At 41.9% G+C, this 13649-nt stretch overlaps 1 protein-coding gene across 1 annotated transcript; it reads left to right on the forward strand.

Annotated features, from left to right (window-relative positions):
• Window positions 1–4885: 4885 nt before the first annotated feature.
• LOC121623667 (ribonuclease inhibitor-like) lies at window positions 4886–10232 on the forward strand (the record flags this gene model as incomplete). Its single annotated transcript, XM_041961031.1, has 4 exons — window positions 4886–5037; window positions 6036–6209; window positions 7306–7479; window positions 10061–10232. Coding segments are annotated over 4 exons (672 nt in total), but the record flags the coding sequence as incomplete, so codon positions are not given.
• Between the last annotated feature and the right edge of the window lie 3417 nt (window positions 10233–13649).

Consider the following 13649-nt stretch of genomic DNA (forward strand, 5'->3'; position numbering starts at 1 on the left):
GAATGATGACTTGAGTCGTAGTTAGCTTTACTCGCTGTTTCCTGTGGCTCTTCACACCATCTGACACAGACTGAGTGAAAACTAACTGTAAGACAGAAGAGACACAATCACCAGTTTGTTGGCAACATGTGTTTTTCCTGCTGTAAATACATGAAAATAAAACATTTTTTTTTTCGAACAAATCAAACACATTTCAATGGAAGTAACGTTTTTAACAAACAATCAAATTCTTTATTTCCATCTTTGCCTCTGTAGCATTTCCAGTGTGGATTAGAGTGTATATAGAAGAGCATGTGGACAGATTCAGCTGACTTCCTCCAATGACGAACAGGAAGTAATCTTTGTGAACCCAGAACTCCTGAAGCAGGACAAACACTTGTCAAAATAAAAGTCTATCAAAATAAAAGTCCATCCAACATTATGTTTTAAAGGCAAAACACCTGTCTGAGCATGTTTCATAAAATGACTCATGATTATTATGAATAAGAAGAAACAGACGAAAATGAAAGTAACAGAAGTAACAACACGTCTGATTTGATCGTTATTCCAGACTTCTAGAGTGAGATGAGCAGCATGTTATTGATCTGTGTTGACATGAACAGCTGTTTGAATGTTGTGGTGACATTTGGATGATGTCTGTAGAATCTGACATTATGATGATCCACAATAACACAATGACAAAGTCACTGGACTGATTTTAGGGCAAAGCTCATTGATTAGGACAGAGTCATGTTGAGCTGCACATTTACAACCTGAACACATCTGATTGGATTAGAAATGGATTTTTATCTTCATCATTTATTCTTTATTCAGGTTGAGGAACTGCAGTTTGTCAGAGATCAGCTGTGCTTCTCTGGTCTCAGCTCTGAAGTCCAACCCCTCCCATCTGACAGAACTGGACCTGAGTGGAAACGAGCTGCAGGATTCAGGAGTGAAGCTGCTGTCTGCTGGACTGGAGAGTCCAGACTGTAGACTGAAGACTCTGAGGTCAGTTCACTGACTCTCTGTTACTATTGTCGATCTTTAATAATAATAATAAACTTTATTGATAAAAGACCTTTTGTATAAAACATGCAGCTCAAAGTGTTTTACATTGAAAACAGAATAAAAACAGGAAACAGAAAATGAATTGAAAGAACGCAGGTAAAGATAAAAGCTGAGTGTTGCAGAGAAAGCAAAACATGTGACAGATCAACTATGAAAAGAGACATTTAAAAACAGAATGAAAATATGTTTAATGAACAACTGAAGCTCATTTCTGTTCAGACACAACTTCCATCAGTCACGTTTTAAATGAGCTTTTGTTGATATTTTCATGTTTGTTGAAGTAAATTTAGTCTTCAGTCACAAAGATTTGTGCTTCTTAAAGAAAGTGTAGAAAATGTTGACTGTTAGTTGTTCAAGTCAATGAATGTTGATGATTTTTGGTAAATGTTCACATCTGGATCCAGAAGATCCTCTGAACTAATATTTGTTTCAATTGATCAAGTTGACTTGATGAAGTGGAAATATTTCTTTAGTTTCTGATGATTTTAATGTGTTTTCACAAATAATGACTGATGATTGATATTGATCCTTCAGAACACACACACACACAGGAACACACACACACTCTCACACACACTCACACAGAGGAACACACACACACACTCTCACACACACTCACACAGAGCAACACACACACACACTCTCACACACACTCACACAGAGGAACACACACACACACTCTCACACACACTCACACAGAGCAACACACACACACACACACAAGAACACGCGCACACACAAACACACAGAGGAATATGGAGTAACACACACACACACACAGACATAGAGGAACACACACACTCACACACACACACAGACATAGAGGAACACACACACACACACACACAGCTGTTTAAAGGATCAATATGTGGACTTGAGTGAGATGAGCAGCATGTTATTGATCTGTGTTGACATGAACAGCTGTATGAATGTTGTGGTGACATTTGATAGATAGATATACTTTATTTATCCCAAGCTGGGAAATTGCAGTGCAGCAGCAGCATTACACACAGTGAAATAAGTGAAAATAAGAATATAAAGAACAAACTATACATAATAAAAATATAAAAATAGCGAGCAGTAAAAAGATTATATACATAATAATAAAATAGCCAAACAGTAAACAGTAGTAAAAGTATTGTGACGAACTGTGTAGAGAGGAACCCAGGAGCGGAAACGGAGAAGGTTTGAACAAGGTTTATTGCACAAAACAGGGAAATGGTGAATGTGATCCAAACAACAAAAGGAGGCTTCAGAGAGTGCTGGGCTGTGTGGGCACGGAGGCACTGGAAGAAAAAACAAAGAGACAAACAATTACTCCACACGAGAAAATCACGAGAAGGTAGTTAATATAAATGTTACCACAAGAGAGTCGTGAAGCCACTGGTACCACGGTACGTAGTAGTATACTCTGGCGTCGAGGAGCGTCTCAGTGGAGTATAAATAGCGTCCTTGATTAGGAAGTGAATGCAGGTGCGCCTGATCACTCCTCGACGCCGCTGGGGGAAGGGAGCCTCAGGAAACAAAAGTAAAGTAAGGAAAAAACACAACAAAACAGGAAGTGGTCTTTCAAAATAAACAAAACGGAAGTACCAACCGCCACAAGTATTGCACAAAAAAGAATATCAAATGCAAATGAATATCAAAATAAGAATATCAAAAGCAAATGGCGGTGAAATAAAGTGTACCGTGACTGTAAGAACAAACTATATATAATAAAATATCGAAATAACAAGCAGTAAAAAATTATATACATAATAATAAAATATCAAAAGCAAACAGTAGTGGTAAGAAGTATTGTATTATTATTATTATCTTCAGCTGTTATTGTACAGTGTAATGACATGTGGCAGGAAAGATTTCCTGTATCTGTCCCTTCGACAGCGGAGCTGTAGCAGCCTGTGGGAGAAGGTGCTCCGCTGTCTGTCCACTGTGTGATGGAGAGGGTGCTGATCATTGTCCATGATGGATAGCAGTTTATTCAGCGTCCTCCTCTCCACCACAGTCTCAAACGACTCAAGTCTGAGTCCAAGAACAGAGCCAGCCTTCTTGATGATCTTATCAAGTCTGTTGGTGTCGCTGGCTCTGATGCTGCTGCCCCAACAAACAACAGCAAAGAAGATGGCGCTGGCAACAACAGACTGGTAGAAGATCTCCAACATTTTGCTGCACACGTTGAAGGATCTCAGTTTCCTCAGGAAGTAGAGTCTGCTCATCCCCTTCTTGTACACAGTCTCTGTGTTGGGTTTCCAGTCCAGTCTGTTGTCGATCACCACTCCGAGGTATTTGTAGTCCTCCACCTCCTCCACCACCTCCCCTTTGATCCGTAGTGGCTGTGAAGGCGTCTTCTTCCTCCTGAAGTCGATCACCATCTCTCTGGTCTTGCTGATGTTCAGCCTCAGGTGGTTCTGTTTGGACCACTCAACAAAGTTGTCTATCAGTGTCCTGTACTCCCCCTCCTCTCCCTCTCTTATACACCCGACAACAGCTGAGTCATCAGAGAACTTCTGCAGGTGACATGACTCAGAGTTGTATTTAAAGTCAGTGGTGTATAAGGTGAAGAGGAAGGGAGAAAGCACAGTCCCCTGTGGAGCTCCTGTATCACTGACCACCACATCAGACAGCCCGCTGCCCAGACGGACAAACTGTGGCCGGCCTGTCAAGTAGTCAGTAATCCAGGAGATCACTGCGTCGTTGACACCCATCCCCCGCAGCTTCTCACCCAATAGCAGAGGTTGAATGGTGTTGAAGGCACTGGAGAAATCAAAGAATGTGATTCTTACAGTGCCTCCTCCACCATCAAGATGCATGTGGGCTCGTTGCAGCAGGCAAATGACAGCGTCATCGACTCCTAAATGGGGCTGATAGTCAAACTGCAGGGGGTCCAGGAATGTCCTCATCTGTGGATTCAGCTGGGCTAGGACCAATCTCTCCAGGACTTTCATCACATGGGATGTGAGGGCAACTGGTCTGTAGTCAGCTGGGTCAGATGGCCTCGGCTTCTTGGGGACTGGAACCAGGCAGGACGTCTTCCACAGCCTCGGGACTTTCTCCTGACTCAGGCTCAGGTTGAACAGATGTTCCAGTACAGGAGACAGCTGGCTAGCACAGGTCTTCAGGATCCTAGGCGTGATGCCATCAGGGCCTGCTGCCTTTCGCTGGTTGAGTCTTTCCAGCTGCCTCTTTACCTGGCCTGAAGTCACCGTTGGGTGGTTAATGCTGGTGTCCTCAGTGGGGGAAGGGGAGGAGGAGGAGAAGGAGGGGGGACAGATGGAGGGGTGATGTGCAGGAGAATGCTGGAGGTTGGTGCGAGCCATTTGGGACAGTGTGGGTGTGTGGGAGGCAGGGGGCGTCTGAGAGGTGGCAGGAGGTGAGCTAAACCTGTTAAAAAACTGGTTGAACTGATTTGCTCGTTAGCTCGATAGTTCCGAGTTACAAAAAGCAGGGAAAGTAGAAGAAAAACACGGAGAAGGGTAGCAAACTTAAGTCCAGACATTGTCACAACTCTAACAAACAAGTTGTGATTGATCAGAAAAACAGAAAAAAGAACGAACGGACAAATAAACGAAACTTAAAAAACACAACGGGAGCTGCTGCTACAGGCTGCCACCTGGGACGGCGCCAAAAGCATGATGATGTCTGTAGAATCTGACATTATGATGATCCACAATAACACAATGACAAAGTCACTGGACTGATTTTAGGGCAAAGCTCATTGATTAGGACAGAGTCATGTTGAGCTGCACATTTACAGCCTGAACACATCTGATTGGATTAGAAATGGATTTTTATCTTCATCATTTATTCTTTATTCAGGTTGAGGAACTGCAGTTTGTCAGAGATCAGCTGTGCTTCTCTGGTCTCAGCTCTGAAGTCCAACCCCTCCCATCTGACAGAACTGGACCTGAGTAACAACAACCTGAAGGATTCAGGAGTGAAGCTGCTGTCTGCTGGACTGGAGAGTCCAAACTGTAGACTGAAGACTCTGAGGTCAGTTCACTGACTCTCTGTTACTATTGTCGATCTTAAACAATAATAATAAACTTTATTGATAAAAGACCTTTTGCACAAAACATGCAGCTCAAAGTGTTTTACATTGAAAACAGAATAAAAACAGGAAACAGAAAATGAATTGAAAGAACGCAGGTAAAGATAAAAGCTGAGTGTTGCAGAGAAAGCAAAACATGTGACAGATCAACTATGAAAAGAGACATTTAAAAACAGAATGAAAATATGTTTAATGAACAACTGAAGCTCATTTCTGTTCAGACACAACTTCCATCAGTCACGTTTTAAATGAGCTTTTGTTGATATTTTCATGTTTGTTGAAGTAAATTTAGTCTTCAGTCACAAAGATTTGTGCTTCTTAAAGAAAGTGTAGAAAATGTTGACTGTTAGTTGTTCAAGTCAATGAATGTTGATGATTTTTGGTAAATGTTCACATCTGGATCCAGAAGATCCTCTGAACTAATATTTGTTTCAATTGATCAAGTTGACTTGATGAAGTGGAAATATTTCTTTAGTTTCTGATGATTTTAATGTGTTTTCACAAATAATGACTGATGATTGATATTGATCCTTCAGAACACACACACACACAGGAACACACACATACTCACAGACACACACACACACACACTCTCCCTCTCTCACACACACGCACACACACACACACACACACACATACACACACACACACACACAGCTGTTTAAAGGATCAATATGTGGACTTGAGTGAGATGAGCAGCATGTTATTGATCTGTGTTGACATGAACAGCTGTATGAATGTTGTGGTGACATTTGGATGATGTCTGTCGAATCTGACATTATGATGATCCACAATAACACAATGACAAAGTCACTGGACTGATTTTAGGGCAAAGCTCATTGATTAGGACAGAGTCATGTTGAGCTGCACATTTACAACCTGAACACATCTGATTGGATTAGAAATGGATTTTTATCTTCATCATTTGTTCTTTATTCAGGTTGAGGAACTGCAGGTTGTCAGAGATCAGCTGTGCTTCTCTGGCCTCAGCTCTGAAGTCCAACCCCTCCCATCTGACAGAACTGGACCTGAGTAACAACAACCTGCAGGATTCAGGAGTGAAGCTGCTGTCTGCTGGACTGGAGAGTCCAGACTGTAGACTGAAGACTCTGAGGTCAGTTCACTGACTCTCTGTTACTATTGTAGATCTTTAATAATAATAATAAACTTTATTGATAAAAGACCTTTTGTACAAAACATGCAGCTCAAAGTGTTTTACATTGAAAACAGAATAAAAACAGGAAACATAAAATGAATTGAAAGAACGCAGGTAAAGATAAAAGCTGAGTGTTGCAGAGAAAGCAAAACATGTGACAGATCAAATATGAAAAGAGACATTGAAAAACAGAATGAAATTATGTTTAATGAACAAGTGAAGCTCATTTCTGTTCAGAAACAACTTCCATCAGTCACGTTTTAAATGAGCTTTTGTTGATATTTTCATGTTTGTTGAAGTAAATTTAGTCGTCAGTCACAAAGATTTGTGCTTCTTAAAGAAAGTGTAGAAAATGTTGACTGTTAGTTGTTCAAGTCAATGAATGTTGATGATTTTTGGTAAATGTTCACATCTGGATCCAGAAGATCCTCTGAACTAATATTTGTTTCAATTGATCAAGTTGACTTGATGAAGTGGAAATATTTCTTAAGTTTCTGATGATTTTAACCCTATAATGCCTGACCCAAGAAATAATGACCAAAAAATTCTATTTTTTTGAATTTGAAAACTTTATTTGGCCCTTTAACAATTAAAAAAACTTGCAAATATGTTTTTTTGTTTGTATCGTTTTGAGCAAAGTTTTTAACATATGGTAATGCACAACATTTCAGAAATGCATGTATCAAATATGATACCCACGGCATTATAGGGTTAATGTGTTTTCACAAATAATGGCTGATGATTGATATTGATCCTTTAACACACACACAGCTGTTTAAAGGATCAATATGTGGCCTTGAGTGAGATGAGCAGCATGTTATTGATCTGTGTTGACATGAACAGCTGTATGAATGTTGTGGTGACATTTGGATGATGTCTGTAGAATCTGACATTATGATGATCCACAATAACACAATGACAAAGTCACTGGACTGATTTTAGGGCAAAGCTCATTGATTAGGACAGAGTCATGTTGAGCTGCACATTTACAACCTGAACACATCTGATTGGATTAGAAATGGATTTTTATCTTCATCATTTATTCTTTATTCAGGTTGAGTTGCTGCAGTTTGTCAGAGATCAGCTGTGCTTCTCTGACCTCAGCTCTGAAGTCCAACCCCTCCCATCTGACAGAACTGGACCTGAGTGACAACAACCTGCAGGATTCAGGAGTGAAGCTGCTGTCTGCTGGACTGGAGAGTCCAGACTGTAGACTGAAGACTCTGAGGTCAGTTCACTGACTCTCTGTTACTATTGTCGATCTTAAACAATAATAATAAACTTTATTGATAAAAGACCTTTTGTACAAAACATGCAGCTCAAAGTGTTTTACATTGAAAACAGAATAAAAACAGGAAACAGAAAATGAATTGAAAGAACGCAGGTCAAGATAAAAGCTGAGTGTTGCAGAGAAAGCAAAACATGTGACAGATCAACTATGAAAAGAGACATTTAAAAACAGAATGAAAACATGTTTAATGAACAACTGAAGCTCATTTCTGTTCAGACACAACTTCCATCAGTCACGTTTTAAATGAGCTTTTGTTGATATTTTCATGTTTGTTGAAGTAAATTTAGTCTTCAGTCACAAAGATTTGTGCTTCTTAAAGAAAGTGTAGAAAATGTTGACTGTTAGTTGTTCAAGTCAATGAATGTTGATGATTTTTGGTAAATGTTCACATCTGGATCCAGAAGATCCTCTGAACTAATATTTGTTTCAATTGATCAAGTTGACTTGATGAAGTGGAAATATTTCTTTAGTTTCTGATGATTTTAATGTGTTTTCACAAACAATGACTGATGATTGATATTGATCCTTCAGAACACACACACACACACACACACACACACACACACACAGCTGTTTAAAGGATCAGTATGTGGACTTGAGTGAGATGAGCAGCATGTTATTGATCTGTGTTGACATGAACAGCTGTATGAATGTTGTGGTGACATTCAAGGGGTTCAAGGAGTCTTTATTGTCCCCGTGGGGCAAATTGATCTACAGCCAGCAGTAACAAAAACAGGCAACAATCACAAAAACAACAACATATTGCACAGAGGAAATAATCGATGGGACAGTACATTAATCAGTCACTTGTTCAGAAGACCTATGGCAGCAGGGACAAAAGAGTACTTAAGTCTGTTGGTCCTGCATCTTGGCAGGATGAACCTGCGGCCTGACGGGAGCAGCACAAACTCACCAACCAAAGGGTGACACTCGTCAGTGAGAATGGAGCGGGCCTTATTCAGGGTCCTGAGCTTGTACATGTCAGCAAGATCATTGAGGTCAATGCCTGCAATTCTGCTGCACACTCTCACTATACCCTGCAGTCTGTTTTAGTTCTTGAGGGAAAGTAAGCCGTGCCAGCAAATCAAAGAAAATGTCAGAACAGACTCAATAAAACAAGAATAAAACATTCTCATAAAAGTGCAGTCAACATTAAAACTCCGCAATTTCCTGAGGAAATACATGCGTTGATGGGCCTTCTTGCAAACAGCATCGACATGGAGATCAAAAGACAGCCTGTCATCAATGTTAGTACCAAGATATTTATAGTTATGGACCAGCTCAACGGTTTGATCCTCAATGACGAGAGGAGGAGTGGCTGACAGATGTTTGCGGAAGTCTGTCACCATTTCTTTGGTCTTTGACACATTAATACACATAAAAGATGAGGAACACCAGTCTGTGAATTCCTTCACTACAGGGCCATGGTCAGGGTCGTCACTGCTCAGTAAGGACACGATTACTGAGTCATCTGCGAATTTCAAGATGTGACGCCCCACATGTTGGCTACGGCACTCGTTCATGTTCAAAACAAACAGTAATGGTGAAAGGACGCAGCCCTGAGGTGATCCAGTGGAGGAGACGAGAGTGTCTGAAAAAACACCATTTACCCTCACACGTTGTGGTCTTTCTGTTAAAAAGTCCATTAGCCAGGCTATTAGACCAGGATCAATGCTGTGGAAGTCCCTCAGTCTCTCTGCTAAAATGTGTGGCTGTATGCAGTTAAAAGCTGATGAAAAGTCAATAAATAAAAGACGAGCAAAAGTCTTGGCTCCCTCAAGATGAGTCAAGACAAGATTTAAAAGGGTGGCTAATGCATCCTCAACACGTCTGCCTGACCTGTAAGCGAACTGCAGTGGGTCCAGGTTATCTTGAACAGAGGTCAGAAGTGCTTCCTTGACAATCTTCTCAAAAGATTTCATGACTAGGGAAGTTAATGCCACGGGTCTAAAATCATTTAGTGATTTGGGGGATGCAGATTTTGGAACTGGGACAATAATGGAGTCTTTCCAAAGTGAGGGGACCTTATGAAGCTGGAGGGACATTGAAAAAATAAAAGTAAATATGTCTGACAGCTGGTCAGCACAGTTCTTAAGAACACGCCCTCCAATGCCATCCGGGCCAGGGCTTTTCCTTTCCTTGACTCCCCGGAAAAGTTTACACACTTTGCCCCTGTCGACAACGATATTCTGAGAGGAGACAACATTTTTAAAAACCGACAGTTCCTCATTAAAAATACAGTTGTTAAAACGGTTGTAAAAATTGTTGAGTTCATTCGAAAGCACCAGATCAGGCTTCCTAGTAAGAGAGACATGGCTCTTCTTTGACATTTGGATGATGTCTGTAGAATCTGACATTATGATGATCCACAATAACACAATGACAAAGTCACTGGACTGATTTTAGAGCAAAGCTCATTGATTAGGACAGAGTCATGTTGAGCTGCACATTTACAACCTGAACACATCTGATTGGATTATCAATGGATTTTTATCTTCATCATTTATTCTTTATTCAGGTTGAGTTGGTGCAGTTTGTCAGAGATCAGCTGTGCTTCTCTGGCCTCAGCTCTGAAGTCCAACCCCTCCCATCTGACAGAACTGGACCTGAGCTACAACAACAAGGTGCAGGATTCAGGAGTGAAGCTGCTGTCTGCTGGACTGGAGAGTCCAGACTGTAGACTGAAGACTCTGAGGTCAGTTCACTGACTCTCTGTTACTATTGTCGATCTTGAATAATAATAATAAACTTTATTAATAAAAGACCTTTTGTACAAAACATGCAGCTCAAAGTGTTTTACATTGAAAACAGAATAAAAACAGGAAACAGAAAATGAATTGAAAGAACGCAGGTAAAGATAAAAGCTGAGTGTTGCAGAGAAAGCAAAACATGTGACAGATCAACTATGAAAAGAGACATTTAAAAACAGAATGAAAATATGTTTAATGAACAAGTGAAGCTCATTTCTGTTCAGACACAACTTCCATCAGTCACGTTTTAAATGAGCTTTTGTTGATATTTTCATGTTTGTTGAAGTAAATTTAGTCTTCAGTCACAAAGATTTGTGCTTCTTAAAGAAAGTGTAGAAAATGTTGACTGTTAGTTGTTCAAGTCAATGAATGTTGATGATTTTTGGTAAACGTTCACATCTGGATCCAGAAGATCCTCTGAACTAATATTTGTTTCAATTGATCAAGTTGACTTGATGAAGTGGAAATATTTCTTTAGTTTCTGATGATTTTAATGTGTTTTCACAAATAATGACTGATGATTGATATTGATCCTTCAGAACACACACACACACACACACACACACACACACACACACACACACACACACACAGCTGTTTAAAGGATCAATATGTGGACTTGAGTGAGATGAGCAGCATGTTATTGATCTGTGTTGACATGAACAGCTGTATGAATGTTGTGGTGACATTTGGATGATGTCTGTAGAATCTGACATTATGATGATCCACAATAACACAATGACAAAGTCACTGGACTGATTTTAGGGCAAAGCTCATTGATTAGGACAGAGTCATGTTGAGCTGCACATTTACAACCTGAACACATCTGATTGGATTAGAAATGGATTTTTATCTTCATCATTTATTCTTTATTCAGGTTGTGGGGCTGCAGTTTGTCAGAGATCAGCTGTGCTTCTCTGGCCTCAGCTCTGAAGTCCAACCCCTCCCATCTGACAGAACTGGACCTGAGTGGAAACGAGCTGCAGGATTCAGGAATGAAGCTGCTGTCTGATCTGGTGGAGAGTCCAGACTGTAGACTGAAGACTCTGAGGTCAGTAGAGGGTTGGAGTCAGTCCATGCTGGTCTCAGCAGGTTTGTTCTAAACACAGTTAGTATCAAAGCACAGATCCAGTATTTCCTGTAAACCTCCAACCTTCTCAGCAGCTGCTTTCCTCAGTGAAGCTGTGAGAGGAGAATGGTGACAGGCTTCAGGATTGGACAGATACACAGAGAGAGAGAACAGTCAGCCAATCAGAGGAGTCAGAGTCTTGTTGTGATCATGTGTTTGAGTTGATGTGCAGACGACTGTTGTTGTTGTGTTCATGTCTACAGGAAATAAAGCTGGATTACAGCTGACAGCATCACAAGCTGTATAGAGACAGAGGTCCTCCTTCATCAAACTGTCGTACCATCAAATCTGATCTCAAACTGTTTGTTCTCTCATTTCAGCACTAAAGAATTGATCAGTTAATGTTTGTCACAGCTCTCAGATCAGTGTGACTGAAGCCTGCACATCTCTGGCTCTCATTTCAAAGAACCATCATTACATTTAGTAACCATGTGGTCTCACACATACAAGCTCATTTTGAGCAGAGAAAGCAGTTTTTCCACTGTGTACTTGAGTGAAATGTGCAGAGTAAACAGGCTTGATGGCCAAAGTGTCTGCAGGTGTGTGAGCTTCCAGCTCAGTGTGTTCACTCCAACACGTTAACATGAGAGCTGAGAGGAAGCTGGCTACGCTACACAGCCGCTCCACTTCTGGTCTGAACAGGACTGAAGTCCCTGCTGCTCTTTATACTGGATGTGCTGCATCACTGACTGCCAGCTGATGAAGGAGTCTCTGTAAACTCTGATTCATGACTCCTGTTGTCTGTCTTCTTCTCTCATCAGATGGAAGTGGTCTCAGTAAGCGTGTGAGCGATCAGAAAGGTGATTGGCTGAGAGCCGATCGGCTGCGTCCTGATGATCCAGAGAGGTTGAAGCAGCAGCAGCAGCTTGTGGGTGGAGAGGCTCTGACTGGGCCATGTTACTGGGAGGTAGAGTGGAGAGGAGAGCTTCATCCAGCAGTGACTGACAGAGGAACCACAACAAGTGGAGATGAGTGTCAGTGCTGCAGTGTGAACTGCTCTGAGATCAGCTCCACTGTCAGACACAGTGTCCAGTCCAGCATCCTCCCTGTGTGTTGCTGTGGATGTGACAGAGTATCATCAGCTCTGTCCTTCTACACAGTCTCTGCAGACTCTCCTCCACTCCTTCTGCTCCTCACTTACACACCTCCTCCACCTGGAACCTGGACTTTATATACTCATTAGTATAAATGTACATATATGTATTTGACAAAGATGGCGCCTTTGTGTATGGCGAGCCGTCCACCTCTGCTCTGTGTTTTGTTGCTCCTGCTCTTAATTTCACTTTTTGTAAATAATGTGTCACCGTTGCTGGTGTATGATCGATAAAGTCTACGTTCTACGACTGTAGTGGACAGTCAAAGATGCTCCCACCGTTCCTGGCGTCTGTGCCCCACTACCTGCGGCGTCTACCTGTTCCTCCGCCCCGCAAACGTCGTCACAGAAAGCGGGGGAAACGAAGCGGAGTCCTTGTTCGACTGAGAGTCTGCCTGGCACAGTCCTCGGAGTACGATCATCGTCACCTGCTGCGGTTACCCCGGGAATTTGACGGCTTCATTGTGCGGTGCTCCTCGGAGGTCAGCTGGCTCCGATCAGCTGTTCCAGATGCCGGCTACACACATCCCAGCCGCCCGTGGCGGGTCAGCATCTACAGACGAGGCTCCTTGCAGGAAAATCTCCGTCCTGTTGCTCGTGGTTCCAAGCGAACCGACCACACGCCAGTGCGCGTCCCCCTCATTAATACGAGGTCTTTGACAAATGAAACTTTTATCCTGAACGATTGCTTCTCAACACACGTGCTGGATTTCCTCTTGTTGACGGAGACGTGGATTAACCCGGTGACGACAGCACGTTCACTGAGCCCCCCCCCCCTCGCTGTTCTTTCCTCATTACACGTACGTCCTCGTTCGACATTATCTCGACTAATGGACACTGCCCCCGCGTGTTGTTCAGTACCATTAATTCCGTTGTGAGCCCCCACTCTCGTCCTCTGTCTGACGCCACTGTTTCTACATGTGAGGACTTCTTGCGCTTTTTCGTTGACAAAGTGATGTCTGTGAGAGCGCTGAGCAGCGGCAGCATCAGACCAGACCAGACCAGTCTGCTACAACCCCACACTCCTCAGCGTTTGACCACTTTGAGCCCATCTCCCTCTCATCACTTGCTGATGTAGTGAAACACATGAAAACAACAAATTGCCCTTTGGATGTTTTCCCAACAAAATTGCTTA

This window comes from Chelmon rostratus, chromosome 20 (genome assembly GCF_017976325.1).
Source record: "Chelmon rostratus isolate fCheRos1 chromosome 20, fCheRos1.pri, whole genome shotgun sequence".
NCBI lineage: Eukaryota > Metazoa > Chordata > Actinopteri > Chaetodontiformes > Chaetodontidae > Chelmon > Chelmon rostratus.